Genomic DNA, 18,340 nt, shown 5'->3' on the forward strand with positions numbered 1-18,340 from the left:
CCCCTCTCTCTCTCTGAAAAAAATAGAATAAAATAAAACTCCAAAGCATTTTTAGTTGTTTTTTAAAAAATTACATTAATTTGCTAAGGACTGCCATAACAAAATACCACAGACCAGGTGGCTTGAACAACAGAAATTAATTTTCTCATAGTTCTGGAAGCTAGAAGTCCAAGGTGATTGGGGTTGGCAGGTGTGGTTTCTTCTAAGGCCTCTCACGGTCTTGTGGATGGCCACCTCCTTGCTGTGGCCTCATGGTCATCCCTCTATATTGTCTGTGTCCTAATCCCCTGTTCTTGTAAGAACTCCAGTCCTCTTGAATTAGAGCTCACCCTAACGGCCCTATTTTAACTTAATCACATATCTGAAGACCCTGACTCCAAAATAGTCACATTCTGAGCTACTAGGAGTTAGAGCTTCAGGATACGAATTTTGGGGGAATACAGTTCAGCCCATAACAATAATTATTTAATATATGTCCATTTCAGAAATTACAGATAACCATTGGAAGCATTAAAAGAAAATAAAAATTCAAAAAAAGAAAAGTCATCCTTAATCTTAGAACCTAAATCGACCAAAGATATACACACTCTTTCAGAATTTTTTCCTACTAATATACATGCGGTAATTTATAAAACTAGAATCATTCTGAACATAATGTCTTGGTTTATGGGTTTTTTTCTTTTTCATTTAATGGCACATTATAAATATTTATGCCATGGTTCCCTAAGCAGTCCCTAAATTTCTGGAATTTAGGTTATTTACAATTTTTCCTAGTCTAAACAGTACAGAAATCATCAGGTTTTTTTAAAAAAATACCTAAACAAAAAACCTTCTAGAATGCATATACTATTTCCTTCCATTATAAAACATAACTAAACCTCTCTCTGCATTTGTCATCATCATAAACATCAGTTGTTACACTGTTATTATACAGCTGTGTTCTCAGTTAACAGCTACAGAGCCTTGTCCATTTTCAGAATGACCCAGACTGCTGTGCCCTTTAGTTTCTGTTCCTGCCTGTTATAGAACATATTTTATCTTGTGTTTGCTGCTCTCATGCCATGATAACCCTGTCCCTACCTATAGCAGATTCTAATGTCCTACAGACTGAAAAAGCAGTTAACTGAAATTGTTATAATTTGTCTTTAAAAGAAATCATTTCTGGCGGCGCCTGGATGGCTCCTTCGGTGGAGCATGTGACTGTTGATCTCAGGATTGTGAGTTCGAGCCCCACGTTGGGTATAGAGATTACTCAAAAATAAGATCTAAAACATAAAAATAAAAAAATAATTTCTGACAAAGTTCTGAGTGATTCTCCTTATGGTAACATCAACTTATGTGCAAACTTTTTTTTTACATCAGATTGTCTTTGGTTCAGAGTACTTTTTCTTAACTTTCTCACTGGTTATGATGTAGCCACGTTCTAGGCAGTTAAGTTTCTGAATAAGGGACCTTTGTATCACTGAAATATATTTTATAGGGGAAATCTCATTCTCCTATACAATATATTGCTTCTGAAAAATACGGTCATTTTATCTTCCACTATGATACTGACTTCTTACCTTTTCTTCTGTAATCAGGATTGCCGGAGCTGGAATTGGAAGCAATTGATAACCAATTTGGACAGCCAGGAACAGGTGATCAGATTCCATGGGCAAATAATACAGTGACTGCTGTAAATCAGAATAAACCAGAAGAGTGAGTAATACATTTCCTATTTTATAAAATATCAGATATCAACTTCTACAACAAAGAACTATTTTCCCAAACAGGATTCCAGCCTACATTGGTATTTTGTGAGATAGTAGTAGAAGTGAATGTTTAATGAAAAAAAGGGGGATGGAGGAAGACACCACATTAAACAGATTAATTTACTGTGTGACTGCAAGGCTAGTATGTATTGTAATTACCAAAAGATTGATATAATATGCAGCAGTTGTTTTCTTTTTCATCTCTTGCTTTGCTTTGATTGATTACTATAAAATTTCTGAGACCTGTAAATGAATTGAGCTCAGTATAACAATTATTATAAAAGCTCTTGAGCTTTTTGTTATATAGTTATTTTGTCCAGTGTTTCTCTTTGGAGCAAGATGGTATAAGAAGGGAAAGTACTTTTTACATCTACTAAGTGTCTCATCTTGATTAGAATTTAATTTCTTAATTGACATAAGTAGCTCCATTCCAAAACATTAGAGTACATCTCATGCATAGCAACCAAATGATGACTAGACAGTGTCGAGTGTGGTGTAGAGCTTTAACTATGAACTGTATTCCCACTTACCTTCTCCAAAGAAGATACCTTATATTTGTATTACTAGTGTGATTTTCTATATATTTCTGATTTTTATGCATCAGTTGGTATCAGTTGGATTAGACTGTGTATTTCCTTCATGTAATCAACATTTTTTGTTGTTGTTGTTGCTTAACACTGAGCATGTTTCATTTTCCTAGTTTGATTTCTTTTGTGATAATCATGTTATCAATATGATTTGATCATCTTTGAAAGTTAAGTATAAATAGAATAAATCTTACTATAGGCTAGATGGTTTTTTTTCCCTGAGATTTTGATTGATTTTTATTTTTGACTTTCATCAAGAATTCTTTTCCCTTTCTTAACTATGTTTAGTTAATTTTTCAAGCTGTTTCTATAAGCTAAGAGGAAGAATATGGAAGCAAATTTCAGTGATTGACAAAACAGTGAGAATATATTCAAGCTACATACAGAACATTTATATTTCTGCACATAAGTATAGAACATTTCACTGTGTGAGAATTGGTTGAAAAAGCATCTCGACAGAATTTTCTAGAACAAGATTTGCATATATGTGTGTATCATATATATATATTTGTGTTATTGAGATTGAAAACTTATTTGCTATATCAGTCTTAAACTCTTTTATCTTTTGATTCTTTAGCCAGTGTATTAGTTCACAATTAGATGAGCTTCTCTGTCCACCAACAACAGTAGAAGGAAGAAATGATGAGAAGGCTCTTCTTGAACAGCTAGTGTCCTTCCTCAGCGGCAAAGATGAAACTGAGCTAGCTGAACTAGATAGAGCTCTGGGAATTGACAAACTCGTCCAGGTATTTATTAAAATTGACATTATTAAAATGATACAACCCTGAGAAGCTAGAAAATTATTTTTAAGCAAGATTTTTCAATATTGTTCTCACTGTGTTTAAGTAGTCTTATAACTTACTCTTATGAAAGTTATTAAATATAGCTAAATAATGAGTTTTTTAAAACAAAAATGTGATAATAATTAGAAATAGTTAGAATTAGAAAGTCTTAGCCTTTCACTATGGACCAGAATCTTAGAGGCTCCCACTAGAATAGAATCCAGATTTATATCATCACTTCTTATTCTAGGACTTAATTTATCCTTCATTCGTGCTAGATGTCAACCTGTATATTCCATGATACTCCAAATTCCAGGTATTTTTTCAAACTGTGAGGTTGAAAAATCAATTTATTGCCTCATGACCCATATTTTTTTAAGTAGTAGAATATATCGGAATGCATAGCCCAGAAAAAGGGGAAGTTATGTTTCATAAAACTTTCCTTTCAGTTACGTACACACATGTGCACGTGCGCACACACATACATACACCAGGTCACAATTTAAATTAGATTTTTTACGATGAATAATAGTTATCAGTCTTAAAAGCCATAGCTATGGCATTCTGTTAGGCCAGCTATGAATTTTTTTCCAAATAAGAGGAAAGCATGAATTCTGTATTTGAGATAGAAAAATGCCTAACTAATCCCTCCTTTAATAATCTACTTCTCACGGTAAACTACTAAATGTAACGTTTGTTGACTCTTAAGCTTTGCAGCGTAGTTCTTTTCAAACCTTTTAGCTTCATTCCATTGATTTTAGCCTGTGTTTTAACCATGTTTTTATCTCTTTTCTGAGATTTTTAAACATCTCAGTTCATCTGTTACTCCATTTCAGAAGTAACTGTCATAAGTGATTCCTTTAAGGTAGGAAACTCCTAGAGAGCTTCATGAATTTAGCATAATATTTTATAATAAAATTTTCTAGAGATAACATATTCTCAGATCCAAGATTATATAAAGAAGCATGTCATTTATTGGCAGTAATTTATTTGTAAAATGTTCTGGCTTAATTTCCAACAGGGAGGTGGATTAGATGTCTTATCAGAGAGATTTCCACCACAACAAGCAACACCACCTTTGATGATGGAAGAAAGACCCAACCTTTATTCCCAGCCTTATTCTTCTCCTTCACCTACTGCCAATCTTTCTAGCCCTTTCCAAGGCATGGTCAGGCAAAAACCTTCATTGGGGACTATGCCTGTCCAAGTGACACCTCCCCGAGGCGCTTTTTCACCCGGCATGGGCATGCCACCCCGGCAGACTCTGAACAGACCTCCAGCTGCGCCCAACCAGCTGCGGCTTCAGCTTCAGCAGCGCTTGCAGGGGCAACAGCAGGTGAGTCGTCCTGGTTAGCAGGTGGCTCTTGTAAAGGCCTGTGCTAACTCACGCCGTACTAACACAGCTCAGTGGCTAGAATAAAGGTGTCAGGTGGAAGTGTTCCCACAACCTTTATGAAAAACTCAAAAAACCATCCTTGGTCTGCAAGGATAAGATAAAGGAGATTTTCATTCAGTTAAAGACTGCTAGCTCATAACAAAGTACTTTGAGACTCACAATTTAAAAGCAATTAATTTTGTTTTTTGAGATAAAAAGTACTTAGGATGAACATATTAGTATTAAATTAATAAAGAGAAATATATAGCTTAATTTATAAAGTAGAGCATCAAGAGATACTGTTATGATTGTTGGAACAGAAAATGAAATTTATGTTGTTTGAAGTTGGAGTGATTGAAGCTTAGTGATGTTATTATATTAGGAGAATGGAGGAAAAGATAGTTTGGGGATCTGGGGAGTTGGGTGAGTTAAATCTTCTCTCTCATGACTGGTAATGAGTGGGTATAATGGCATAAATATTTAAGATTGCATAAGCAGCAAATACAGAGATAAGCATCAAGAACCAAAAAAGCAAATGGTTAAAAGTATTCTCTCTGGGGAGTGCCTGGGTGGCTCAGTCAGTTAAGCATCCAACTCTTAATCTCAGCTCAGGTCTTGATCTCAGGGTCATGAGTTCAAACCCCGTGTTGGGCTCCACACTGGGCATGGAGCCCACTTAAAAAAAAGGGTGGGGGGTATTGTCTCTGGGAAGCAGGACCAGGGCTATAGATTGTGGCTTCTTCTTAACCTTTTTGTATTTTTTTAACTGTCTGTGCATATTGCTTTGGATTTTCTTTAAAGTATTTAAAGCAATTTCCTAGAGTGTTACAAATTCAGGAAAGAAGAGAAAGAAAGAACTAAATTATATTAGAAAGGCAATATTATATAATGTTATAAGAGCTCGAGTTTCAACTCCTAGTTCTAACCTTAACTTAAGTGGTTTGACAGTCAAATTATTTGCCCTTTTAAAGCCTCTGATTTCTGATTATACCGATAAAAGAAATAAATAAATAATTCCTCTACCTCATAGGTGGTATGTGGATTGAATGAGATAGTACATATAAAGATCTTAGCACAGTGCCAGGAGGGCAGTAACACATAATAAATACTATCTATTCTTACGAAATTTTATTAAATAAATAATATGAGTTTCCATTCCACTTAAAAAGAAGGTGATGAAAGGGGGAGAGAAAAAAAGAGATGAGATAGGAAAAAATTATTAATGGTAGAATAGCAAAGAAAGGAATAATTTTTAAAATGCTGGGGTGGACTAAAGAACTCAGAAAGGAATTAGGGGAAGAGAGGGAAGAAAAGCGAAAGAAAGGAATTGGTAATATGTTCTGAGTATTAGTTGAAGGTAAACTACTTCTTGTTATAACTTGTCATTCATTATTCAATAGAAAGCACAAGAATAAGAAATGCGTATAGTTCACAAAACATAGTGCCCACACAACATATTTGGGGAGACTCTACTAGGTACTATGAGGAATACAAAGAATAAGAGATACAGGCAACTTTTAGAACTTAAAGTCAGCTTAGGGCATTCCAAACATACACACCTAGAAAGTGAAATAACAGTGCAGGTAGTAAGTGATTAAGGGCTACCCCAAAAAGGAGAGGAAAACCTAGGTGTGCTGATTTTCTCATTTTACAGGATAGAGTCAGTAAATACTGACTAAAATTAAAGGCTTACTGAGCAATGCTAGATCAACAGTCTAAGTCAGGTTTGTGAATGGGTGAAATAATCATTCACACGTAGTTTGGGGAAAAAATTGCTTTTACTTTGATTTCCTCCTAAAGCAGCTGATAAGCAGAGTAGCAATGCAAAGGATACACATGTAATAAGGCTGCAGGTAGCTGAACTTGGCTCCCTGTTGCTGCCTGTGAACATTACGGAGGCATGTCCAAAGTTTGGTGGCCAGGGTAGCCCAACAGAGTGAAATATCCATCAAGTGAGAGAAATACAAAATTTTAAGCCTGCAGATATGTCAGTACACAAAACAGCTTATACTGCTGTGTAAGACGGTACTCTGCTACCTAATGAGCTTCATCAGCCAGACCTACTGTTTGGGTTCTGGACTGTAAGTTCTTTTTAACAGCGGGGTCCTCAGTCCATGGTGGCTCTTACTCTGCAAATGCTTGGAGTCTTCTGTGTGTGTCCACTTCTATGTGTGTCCACTTGGAGTCTTCTGTGAGAAAGTCTGGCCAAGGCTTATGTCTGTCAGTATTTCAGTTAAGATGCTTTCAGCAACAAGGAAAGAAAAAAAGATCCATTCAAAGTTGTAAAACCATTTTAAAAAAGCATTTTGACTCCGATAATGAGATGATACGAAATAGAGAGGTCAAGGTGTGTTGCCTCAGAGGCTCCAGAATGTTATCAGGGACTTAGGTTCTTTCTGTCTTTTTACTCTGTAATCCTTGGCAGCTGGAAAAATGGCTCCCATGGTTACAAATACCACATGCAAACAAAACTAACAGGAGAAAGGGGACTCTTTCCTACTCATCTTTATTTCAAAAGCCAAGAAATCTTTTCTTCTCCTTTTCTATTCCCTACCACTCCAAAAAAGAAAAAGGACCAAAACTTTTTTTAAAAAAATTTCACACATCTGGCTAGCCTGAATGGTCATATATAAACCCTTAACCAACTGCGGGCAAGGATTGGCTTAGGGTACATAGGTTGCCCCTTGAGACATGTGATTTGGGATAATCAGCTGAACAAAAATCCTATCCTTTCATTGAGGAAAAAGAGAAGGGTAAATGGCTGTGGGCTGGCAATAAGATACCTGATAAAATCAAGAAATTGAGGTTTAAATATATTATTTAAAGTTATACAGGTAAATTCACAGTTGGATCAGATTGGTGAACTGAGGTAGAATGTCTGCCCTTTCTACAGGTTTTCTATTTTAAGTGAATAAGTTCATATTAGTGCAAAAAAAAAAGAGAATATCATTGGCACACTAAAAATTAAGTGATTTTGAAATATAGAAAGCAAACGTGACAAAGAAACAAAATAATCATATACAAACAATACAACTGCTTATATAGAAAATCCAAGAGAATCTACAGGGAACTTAGAATCAGTAGAGGAATTCAGCAGTGTTTCTAGGGGAAAAAAAGCAAATAAAAATTAATAGCAATCCTTTTCACTAGCAACAACCAATTAGAAAATATAATTTCAAAATATGTTCATAATTTGTAAGACTTAGAAAATTACAAATCGTAATTGAAAGTCAAAAAAAGGTCCAAGTAAAGATATTAGTGAATGGAAAGACTATCATAAAGATGGCAGTTGTTCTGAAATTAATTAAATTCAGTAGAATTCCAATCAAAATCTCAACATGAAATCTAACAAATAAATGCTAACTTTATTTTAGAAGCATGAATACAACCTTAAAGAATCATGAGAATGAACTTGCCCTGTCAGATACCAAGATCTAAAATCAAGCTTTAGAAATTAAAACAATGTGGAACCAGCATAGGCATAGACAGTTCTACCAACCAGAACGTCATAGAGAACCCAAAGACACACCCAGATGTATAGAAAGACTTAGTAAGAGACAGAGGTGGCAGTCAGTGGAGAAAGGATGGCCTGTATAATAAATGCTAGTACGTTGGACTGTCCTTGAGGGGGAATAATTAAATTAGATTCCTTATCTCATACCATCCACAAAAATAAATTCTAGGTATTTTAATGATCTAAATGTGAATATGAAAAGATTTATGTGGCCCCTAAAAGGCATAAGGGGAAAAGATTGATGTTTGCATTAAAATTTAAAACTTAATAAGATAAAAGACAACATAAACAAGGTTAAACATAGACTCAGGGAAGATATTTGCAACCCTGTATAACTGACAAGGATTAGTATCCAGAATACATCAGATTCATAACGTTGTGTTCATAATACACTTACCTTGCTAGATTAATACCATCTGTTTACTTGTTGGTCAGGTCCTCTCATTCCTCCTTCCCTCTTGCCAAACACAGGAAGTACAAGCATCTCATAGGCAGGAATTTAGGACAGTGCCTGATGATTTGGGGGAAAAAAGGTGCAAACTCAGATCTACATCATAGTTTCTTTCTTTTTAATGGATTTTAAGATCAGTTTAAAAGCATATTCTTGACTGTAAGTATATCTCATTGACTGGAATGTAGTAAACAAGGAGTAAAAAGATTCTAAGATTTTAAATTTGATTATACAGTTATGAATAATCCCCAGTTGGGGGACAGGGGGAGGAAAAACACCCTAGGAAACACAGAGATTCATTGGTTGAAACTTTTAAAGAACAGCAAAAATGAAGGAGGGAGCTGGTGATGAAGAAGAAATACAGTTGTAATGAAGTCTTTAGGTGTAGTGTCTGCTCACATGTCAAATAAGCAAAGTCTCAAAAAAATATATCCATGATACCAGTAAAGAATTCTTAAAGTTCTATTTTGAGAAAAGGACAACAGCAAAAATGGGTAGACCTGCTGCTTGTAGGAAATTATGTAAGATTGGCTCATAAAAGATGTAATTATTCTGTTCTAGTTTTGTATTCTTCTTTTCCAGCCAGGGTCTTCATACTCTCAAGAAAAGAATACTATGAAAAGGGAGAGTAACATTGGAGACACATAAAGAAATGTGATATACTTAGCCATCTTAAAACAAGTGAAGTCCACATGTGTTATGTGTTAGAGTACTAGAGAAATGTGTGGATCTGGTAGAAGAACCACTATTGATTATTTTTTATATATTAGAGAAAATAGAAGTGACCAGAAAGTAGAACTAAGATCAAAGGGCAGAAGATACAAGGAAGCTAATTTCACCTCTAGAATTTCTGGCAATGAAAACTGCCTGATAGAAGAATATCTTCTTTAAAAGAAACCCCTTGGGGGGCCTGGGTGGCTCAGTCAGTTAAGCGGCTGCCTTCGGCTCAGGTCATGATCCCAGGGTCCTGGGATCGAGCCCCGCATCAGGCTCCATGCTCAGCGGGAAGCCTGCTTCTTCCTTTCCCACTTCCCCTACTTGTGTTCACTCTCTCGCTGTCTCTCTCTCTGTCAAATAAAATCTTTTTTAAATAAATAAATAATAAATAAATTTAAAAAAATAAAATAAATCCCTTGTCGGGGTGCCTGGGTGGCTCAGTCGGTTATGCATCTGACTCTTGGTTTTGGCTCAGGTCATGATCTCAAAGTCATGGGATCAAGCCCCATGTCGGGCTCTGCGCTCAGATTCTCTCGCCCTCTCCCTCCGCGCACGCACGCTCTCTCTCTCTCTCTCTAGTAAATAAATAAAATCTTAAAAAATAAATAAAAGAGGGGCTCCTGGGTGGCTCGGTCAGTTAAGCGACTGCCTTCGGCTCAGGTCGTGATCCTGGAGTCCCCGGATCGAGTCCCACATCGGCCTCCCTGCTCGGTGGGGAGTCTGCTTCTCCCTCTGACCCTCCCCCCTCTCATACTCTCTCTCTCTCATTCTCTCTCTCTCTCAAATAAAATAAAATCATTAAAAGTATATATAAATAAAAGAACTCCTTGTCAAGAATTTACACGGTGGCTAAATTAGGGTTTTCAGTCTTGGCACTATTGCCATTTTGGGACAGACAATTCTAGTTATAGGGGGCTTTCCCATTCATTTAAGAATGTTTAACAGCATCCCTGACCTTTACCCATTGGATGCCAGTAGCAACCTTTCCCCAAGTTGTGCAGCCAAAAGTGTCTTCAGACATTGCTAAATTTCTCTTGTGGGGCAGAATCATCCCTGGTTGAGAACCTCTAGGCTAGATAATCATCTTTTAGGTTTCCTATCTTGGACTGATGTTTCCTATCAGTCCTATCAAGGACTTCTTGATAAGGCATTGAAAAAAAATCCATTCAGACAGACAAAATGTCAGCCAGCCCGAACTCTGGGTATGTGTGTGTTTTATATGTGTAGGCTGAGTTTGTACTGTTCACTGGCCACAAGCCCCACATTTCCTTTTATAATACAAGCCTTTTGACCTGGCCTTTATAGACTTTTGAATTTATGTCCCCAGCTCTGAGGACTCCTGACCTCTCTCTCTCCTCCCACTGACCAGAAGTCAAGATTTCCAAGGAGTTAAAGGATATGGTGATCCTTTTGGGAAGACTTCCTAGGAAGAATAGAACTTGACCTGCTTGCTAGATAATGAGTAGCATTTTAGTGATCAGAGAGAAGAGGCAGGTTAGAGTGAGACAGCTGTATTATACAGCATTAGTCAGGTTGTACACAGAGGAGAAGGGGGAAATGAAAAGAATTATTTCAAGAGCAGAAATAGATAAATTTTTCTTTAACAGAAAGTGCTTTAGAATAATTTCTTCTACTTCTAAAAATAGCCTAAATAGGCTATTTTCTAAGGTTGTAATTTATTTCCTAAGGTTATTTTCTCATTTTTACTACTTCTCCAGCATCTTTCCTCCATCCCCACCCATTTCATTCTCACGTTATCTCACAATCAAAGAATATATAAAGCTGTAAGTTTGGAAACCCAACTCCCACTCACTCCCCTGGCTATGTTACTTCTCTTCGTCACTGAGATTAATGTATTTTCCCCTATCCTCATTGCCTCGTCTTCTGTTTCTAGACTTGCTGTACTTTCTGCCTTAAGTTAACTCTACCATCCTTCTTGCCACCTGGCATTCTCATCTTTCAAGGTCCCATTGAGTGCACTCATACTCTTGGTCCCTGCCTTCCTGCTCTTGGCTAAGTGCCTCGTAGATGTCTGGATATGCAAGTGTAGCACTCGTAGGTGGCGCCCTTCTGTATTGGCCTCTGCCACTCAACAGAGAATTCCTGGAGGACAGAGATTTGCTCACCTCTGTAGCCTTCAAACCTTATGTATTACCTTGCATATACTTAATTTTTTGATAAATCTTTGTAAAATTAATGGTTTATTTAAACTTATGTCTGTGGTCTGTAGAATTTAAGAAGTACGTAGATTTTTGTACTTAAGAGTCCCTTTGACTTATCTTTTTTTTTTTTTTTTTTAAGATTTTATTTATTTGAAAGAGCGTGAGCATGAGCCGGGGGGAGAGGCAGAGGGAGAGGGAGAAGCAGGCTCCCCGCTGAGCAGGGAGCCCAACATGGAGCTTGATCCCAGGACCCTGGGATCGGGACCTGAGCTGAAGGCAGACCCTTAACTGACTGAGCCACCCAGGCGCCCCAAGAGTCCCTTTGACTTTTAAAACCATAATGTTCATATCTTTATTTTTTAAGCGATTCTGAATGTTCTATCCTATTCCATGAATGCCTGAAAGTTTTAATTTTTACATTTATAGTAAAATGAGCTTTTCCCCAAAAAACAGTTTGTTTTCTGATCTGATGGGAGTCAGAAAATTAATGAAACCAGAATTAAGAATTGAGCTGTTTGGAGATGGGAGATTTAATCACTGCTCACAGCAATTTGGATTCTTTTATAAAACTTTCACAGTCTTTCTAGTTTGCATCTCATATATTAAAATATATTAAATGTATTAAAATATAAAATATATTAAAATATATGGAGTGTTAATATATTTATTAGTAATTTATGTTATAAAGTACCATATAAATACAAAATAGGATTGATATTGTTATTATCTCTCTGAACAGTTTATTCACATCAAATGATTGAGCAAGAAATTCTTTAAGCTATAGATTGTTTATCAGGAAATATCACTTCCCAGGATGCTTGTTTTGTTACCTGATGAAGCTAAGGCATGCCAATGCCCTGAAATTCTAAGCCTGATACAGACAGCATCTTCCAAACTAGTGTTCCATACAAAATTGTTCTAGGAGATAAATGTTAATGTGTGTCGGGGCAAAAAAAAAAAAGGTTCGTGAAAACAAGTTGCATAGTATATCCCCTTCTTGAAGATCCACAGTGTGCTTTGGCCAATTAAAGTCTCATAGAATTACTGCAGTAAAGAAATCTGTTTCACCTTGTGTAACCCATCATTTCCAATACTTAATACAGCACAGCATGCTATTTTCCTGGCACATCTATTAATATCCTGCAGAACAGTGTTCTTTAGAACACCAATTTGGGAAATGCTGGTCTAAAGTAATTACTTCTTCTAGTTAAATAAATAGTCTATTTTCTCAAACCATTTGTTTCTTACATAATTCTCCCCAACGAATGAAATCATGTTGGATTTCCCCAAATATGTACCCATCCGACAGTCAGCCTCCAAGTGAGAAGTACCTCAACTTTTCCATTAATCTTCCAGACCTTTGTAGAATGTGCTCTATTACGTACCTACTTTTATACTCAGAGTAGTTTAAGTTGTAGGGCTGGTGTTTCTTTTCTCTCCATTATTGTACTTATCTGAAATAACTAAGTATTAGCATGATTTTAAAAGTGTGATAGATGGGGGTGCCTGGGTGGCTCAGTCGGTTAAGCATCCAACTCTTGATTGCAGCTCAGGTCTTAATCTTAGGGTTGTGGGTTCAAGCCTCACATTGGGGTCCACACTGGGCGTGGAGCCTACTTAAAAAAATAAAAAATAAAAGTACAATATATGTATGTATGTGTGTATATACCTATGTGCATATATATATGCACATGTGTATGGATTCTGCTTTTAAATGCTCTGTCCTATTTGGTGTGCTATAGGCAGGAAATATTTGATAAATGTTAGGAATTGCCAGCCTTTTGACAGATAAACATGGGAAATAATCTTACTAAACCTGTAATACTAAAACTTGTTAGTAATCAATAAAAAGCTTGTGTTACTCTGTAAGGGCCAAAGTATATGTTTGTATGTAGAAATATGATATCTCATTGTTCCATTTTTCTCTAGTTGATCCACCAAAATCGGCAAGCTATCTTGAACCAGTTTGCAGCAAATGCTCCAGTTGGCATCAATATGAGATCAGGCATGCAGCAGCAAATTACACCTCAGGTAATGTGAGAAGACCAGACATTGTTAGTACTTCTCTAACCCAAGCTGTGTTTCTTAAAGTGTTGACTTGAGTGTCCGAAATGATCTGTGAATTGATCTTTTAAGGTAGTAGTACAGCTTTCTTGTAGAATGAATTTATAATCAATTTGTGATACCCCTTACTGATATTTGATCTAAAGCCAAGAGTCCTTTGTTTGGTTTTATTGGTGTTGTTGTCATTGCTATTAGATACCAGATGAATCAGTAGAACACTCTTATTGCTATCCTGAATAGGGCCAGTAATAAGACTCCTAGATAAGAAACTGTGTGAATGGTACCTGAAACCTGATCAAAACTCAGTCACATTGCTGAGTGATCTTAACTACCTTGTGTTCTCTGCCTCAGTCTGAGCATGAGCAGTTTCTGTTTTTTATTTATTTTAACAATCCTTGTGCATGAAACCAGGGCCATTGAAACTTTAAACACAAAAAGAACTAGATAGCCTTCTAAGTCTTGTCTGGTACTCACTCCCTACTTAACTTCCACACATACTTTAGTATTTTTGTTTCAACCACTTTTTTATGTTTTCTTAACCAAGGTGACACAAAAATTTGAGAGATGAGGAATTTTAGACAGGACTCACACACAAAACTTTTCTCCATAAAATGTATCTAGATGGATTTGGGGCAAAAACAGGAAGCCAACCGTAACCAAAAGGGTAAATATTGACAGAAACTACTGTTAATGGGGGCACCTGGGTGGCTCAGTCAGTTAAGCATCCAGCTCTTGGTTTCAGCTCAGGTCATGTTCTCAGGGTCTTGGGATCAAGCCCCCTGTTGGCTCCACTATCAGCATGGAGTCTGCTTGGTTTTCTCTTCCTCTCCCTTTGCTCCTTCCCCTCTTGCTCTCTCTAAAAAGAAAAGAAAAGAAAAGAAACTGCTGTTAAGCAGCAGATACTGGCATCTTCATGGATTCATACTTGGGTTTCCATGTCTTAAAAATCTCAGTGATTAGCTCATGCAAGGGTAATTAGGTTATAAGGAAATAAGACCCCACTTTTGGAATTCACGTAAAGATGATTTCTATTAGAAAGTCATATGTCACAGTTTCTTCTAGATTGGACTATATCTAGTTGGCAAGTTTAATTTTGAAGGAACTATATGCTTTGATCAGATCCTCAATCTGAATTGAAATTTTCTGAGGAAGGCTTTATTGACATGCCATGTTGCTTTACAAGTTAGATCAAAAAGTGATTTTAACCTAATTTTACTGCTGCTTTTGTCATTCCTAGTATTATAGCTATTAAAACATACTCTAACACCTGGAGTAGTCTTTACTGCAACAATGTTATAAAATAGTTGGTGGGGCCCCCCAGGTAGCTCAGTTGGTTAAGCATCTGACTCAGGTCATGATCTCAGGGTTGTGGGATCGAGCCCCATGTCTGGCTCCGTGCTTAGTGGGGAGTCTGCTTCTCTCCCTCTCTTTCCCTCTCCCTCTGCCCCTCCCCCTGCTCATGCTTTCTCTCTAAAATAAATAAATCTTTTTTTTTAATAGCTGGTTCCATTTATTTCTGTTTATTATTTTATTCTATTTTCTTTTTCTTTTTCTTTTTTTCTTTTTTTAGATTTTATTTATTTATTTGACAGAGAGAGACACAGCGAGAGAGGGAACACAAGCAGGGGGAGTGGGAGAGGGAGAAGCAGGCTTCCCGCTAAGCAGGGAGCCCGACGCGGGGCTCGATCCCAGAACCCTGGGATCATGACCTGAGCCGAAGGCAGATGCTTAACGACTGAGCCACCCAGGCGCCCCTATTTTCTTTTTAAATAACAATTTGTTTGCCTTTGGATCCTGGATTTCTGATTCTTCCTTTTTCAAATGGTATTTGTAGGGTTTTCCAATTGTAAAGATAAAGCATTTTCATTATAAATAATTTGGAAAATACAGGAAAGTATGATGAAGAAAATTAAAATCAACTATAATCACATTTTGTTCATTTAAGTAAAGTGGAACAAATGATCTCAGTAAGAAAAGAAGGGAACTAAGAAACACAGTCAATTTTGGGGAAATGAAAAAGAAAAAAAGTCTCCTAACAACCTAACGTCAGAGAAGTTCGAAGTCATAGTGATAATTGCTACATATTTTGTTGCCCCAAGCTACGAGGCTTTATCCTGTAAGCTTTCCAAAGTAGGTGGTGATGATAACAATATTAATAAGTGAGGATTTGTTTTCTCCTCTCCAGCCACCCCTGAATGCCCAGATGTTGGCACAGCGCCAGCGGGAGTTGTACAGCCAACAGCACCGACAGAGGCAGCTAATACAGCAGCAAAGAGCCATGCTCATGAGGCAACAAAGCTTTGGGAACAACCTCCCTCCCTCATCTGGACTGCCAGTTCAAATGGGGAACCCCCGTCTTCCTCAGGGTGCTCCGCAGCAATTTCCCTACCCCCCAAACTATGGTACAAATCCAGGAACCCCACCTGCTTCAACCAGCCCGTTTTCACAACTGGCAGCAAATCCTGAGTCAACCTTGGCCAACCGCAACAGCATGGTGAACAGAGGCATGGCAGGAAACATGGGAGGACAGTTTGGCACTGGAATCAATCCTCAGATGCAGCAGAATGTCTTCCAGTATCCAGGATCAGGTACGGGGATTGCACCTCATAAGCATACATAACGGCCCCGGTGTTCCAGTACGCTGATGGGAGTCAGGAGATCGGGGCTCCGGACCCCTCTCTTGCCACTAGTGGTTAAATGGTTGGAGGCTTATCACTCACTGATAGCTAAGATGATTAATCAGGATCCAGAAAGACCTGTCTGATTCTAAATTTTTTTGCATTTTGTCTGCAGGGTACATTCTCTTAACTTCCTTACTTTCTGTCATGGATCCCTGTAAGAATCTTATGAAAATCCACTTCAGACGATGGGTTGAAGTACACTAACTCAAAATGTGCATACAGTTTTTTCATTATGTTGGAGACTTGGTTTTTGATAGTTTATAGGGGGATGACCCATCTTTACAAAGCGTCTCGGCTTCTCAGTGGTGTCCGCACTCTTAGCTGCTTAAGTTGAAAGCTCGTCCTCTGCAGTGTCAGGAACTTCCTGGTTTCCAGAAGGTTTTTCTTTTTTAATCTTTTGTTTGCATTGTCTCTCTTCCATTCTCTTTGTCCTAGGTGATGATGTCCTTTTAAATTTTACTTCTGTCACTTTCAGATTCTGATGGGTAGTGGCAATAAAACACATTTGATTAATCCACGATGTTTAATCAAACTTTGATGCAAAATTAATGGCAGATTCCTGGGGAAAAAATTGAAATAAATCCCTTCATTTTCTAAATGAAAGAAAAAGTAAATTATAAGTCTGCCTAAAAATGAATTTCCATGAGAAGACTGCTATTTGACTTGAATAAAATGCTGAGGATACATAGAGATTTTTTTTTTACATAGCAATATGCTTATCAACTTTGACAGCCAAATCAATTTAGACTTTCATTCTGGTGGCAACAGGTGCTAAAATCCTTTGACTATTAAATTAAGTTACCCAGGGAGACTTGTGTCAGACAGCACCAGAATTTTCTAAGATCTTTTACTCAAAATTATGTCACATCACTTCCTTTGTCCTCAAGACAATGAAGTCATCTTTGGCTGGTTTATATCGCTGACACTATCTGTATGGGGAAGAAAAGGATTATAAATTCATAGTTTAATTACATTATTGTCTGAACCTTTTGAAGGCCACTTTCATGTGTCTTACGACTTCTGTATGCAGAGAACTTGACAAGGCTTTTTCACTTTATTCTAACCTGCAGAAGTACTTCCTCCAACATTAGAAGACCTGAAACAAACAAAAAAAATGAAAGTACATTGAAGTATAGTTTTCAAAATTATCCAGACCATGCTGCGTGGAGAGGGAGTCCAAAAGGAACCAGTGGTTTCCCTCAGTTGAGCCCATGGAGCTGGGAGTCCAGGAAAGCCAGGGCAACTCGAGGTCTCAGGGCCCAGGACCAAAGAAGAGAGAGAGCCACAAGGAACTGCAGGGATGTGCACAGGGTCCCACTCAGGGTGTGTGTGTGTGCGCGCGCGCACACGCGCACAAACCAAGGCCAGGGAAAACCACCTGGAAAGATAATGGGGAACAATCTGCAAAGTTCGCACAGGGCCAATTTCTCTTCCCACCAGCAAGAATAGAAAACCTCATGATTCATGGGGTGTCAAGTAAAATACTCATAAGTGTTTTGTCTCAGTAGCAGCCAAAATAAGCCCTAAACTTTGCTCTTGTCTCTTAAGGTACAAGACCCAAAAGAATTAAATTGTCTCCATGTAACCAACCCAGACAAAGGTTGAAAATATTTAAAGACCTTTTAGGGGTGTCTGGGTGGCTCAGTCAGTTAAGCATCCAACTCTTGATTCCAGCTCAGGTCATGATCTCAGGATTGTGAGATTGAGCCCTGCGTTGAGCCCCGTGTCAGGCTCCACTCTGGACATGGGGCCTGCTTAAGACTCTCTCCGTTTTCCTCTGCCCTGCCACCCCCTTTCACATACACTCACTCTCTCTCCCTCTCAAAAAAAAAATATATATATATTTAATTTATATTTATAAATATATATATATTTACATATATATATAATTTTTTTTTTAAGGACTTTTAAAAATCCAGCACCTAACAAGGTAGAATTCACAAGGTCTGGGATCTGGTCTTTTTAATTACCAGGCATGCAGAGATGCAGGATAATAAAACCAATAATGAGGAGAAAACTCTGTCATCAAAACCAACCCAGAAATCACACAAATGATAAAATGAGTAGACGGGACATTGAGACAATTAAAAATTATACATTTATTCCATATGTTCAAAAAGCTAGAGGAAAGCTTGAACATATTAAGTCAAGGACAACATAAATAAAACCAAAATCAAACTTCTGGAGACAAAAACTATAATGTCTGAGATGAAAAATATACTAGATGGGATAAGGAGATTAGACATTACAAAAGAA

At 37.4% G+C, this 18,340-nt stretch overlaps 1 protein-coding gene and 1 long non-coding RNA gene across 15 annotated transcripts in view; one reads left to right on the plus strand and one right to left on the minus strand.

Annotated features, from left to right (window-relative positions):
* Nucleotides 1-18,340, plus strand: part of NCOA1 (nuclear receptor coactivator 1) — a 238,050-nt gene that overhangs the window by 201,504 nt on the left and 18,206 nt on the right. For all 14 annotated transcript variants that reach the window (XM_045884197.3, XM_045884189.3, XM_054509635.2 and 11 more), the window contains 5 exons: nucleotides 1,581-1,698; nucleotides 2,916-3,084; nucleotides 4,142-4,456; nucleotides 13,269-13,370; nucleotides 15,589-15,991. In XM_045884197.3, coding sequence (XP_045740153.1) covers nucleotides 1,581-1,698; nucleotides 2,916-3,084; nucleotides 4,142-4,456; nucleotides 13,269-13,370; nucleotides 15,589-15,991 — 1,107 coding nt within the window. The remainder of the gene's footprint in view (nucleotides 1-1,580; nucleotides 1,699-2,915; nucleotides 3,085-4,141; nucleotides 4,457-13,268; nucleotides 13,371-15,588; nucleotides 15,992-18,340) is intronic.
* On the minus strand, nucleotides 6,072-14,272 carry LOC123850877 (uncharacterized). Its single transcript, XR_010405472.1, has 3 exons — nucleotides 14,104-14,272; nucleotides 8,407-8,520; nucleotides 6,072-6,736 (listed from the first exon to the last, which is right to left on the minus strand). It is a non-coding gene; the product is annotated as an uncharacterized LOC123850877 (long non-coding RNA).

The sequence above is a fragment of the Mirounga angustirostris genome, unplaced genomic scaffold, assembly GCF_029215605.1.
Source record: "Mirounga angustirostris isolate CCGP_5_RB_7025 unplaced genomic scaffold, mMirAng1.0.hap1 SCAF_10, whole genome shotgun sequence".
In the NCBI taxonomy this organism is placed as follows: Eukaryota; Metazoa; Chordata; class Mammalia; order Carnivora; family Phocidae; genus Mirounga; species Mirounga angustirostris.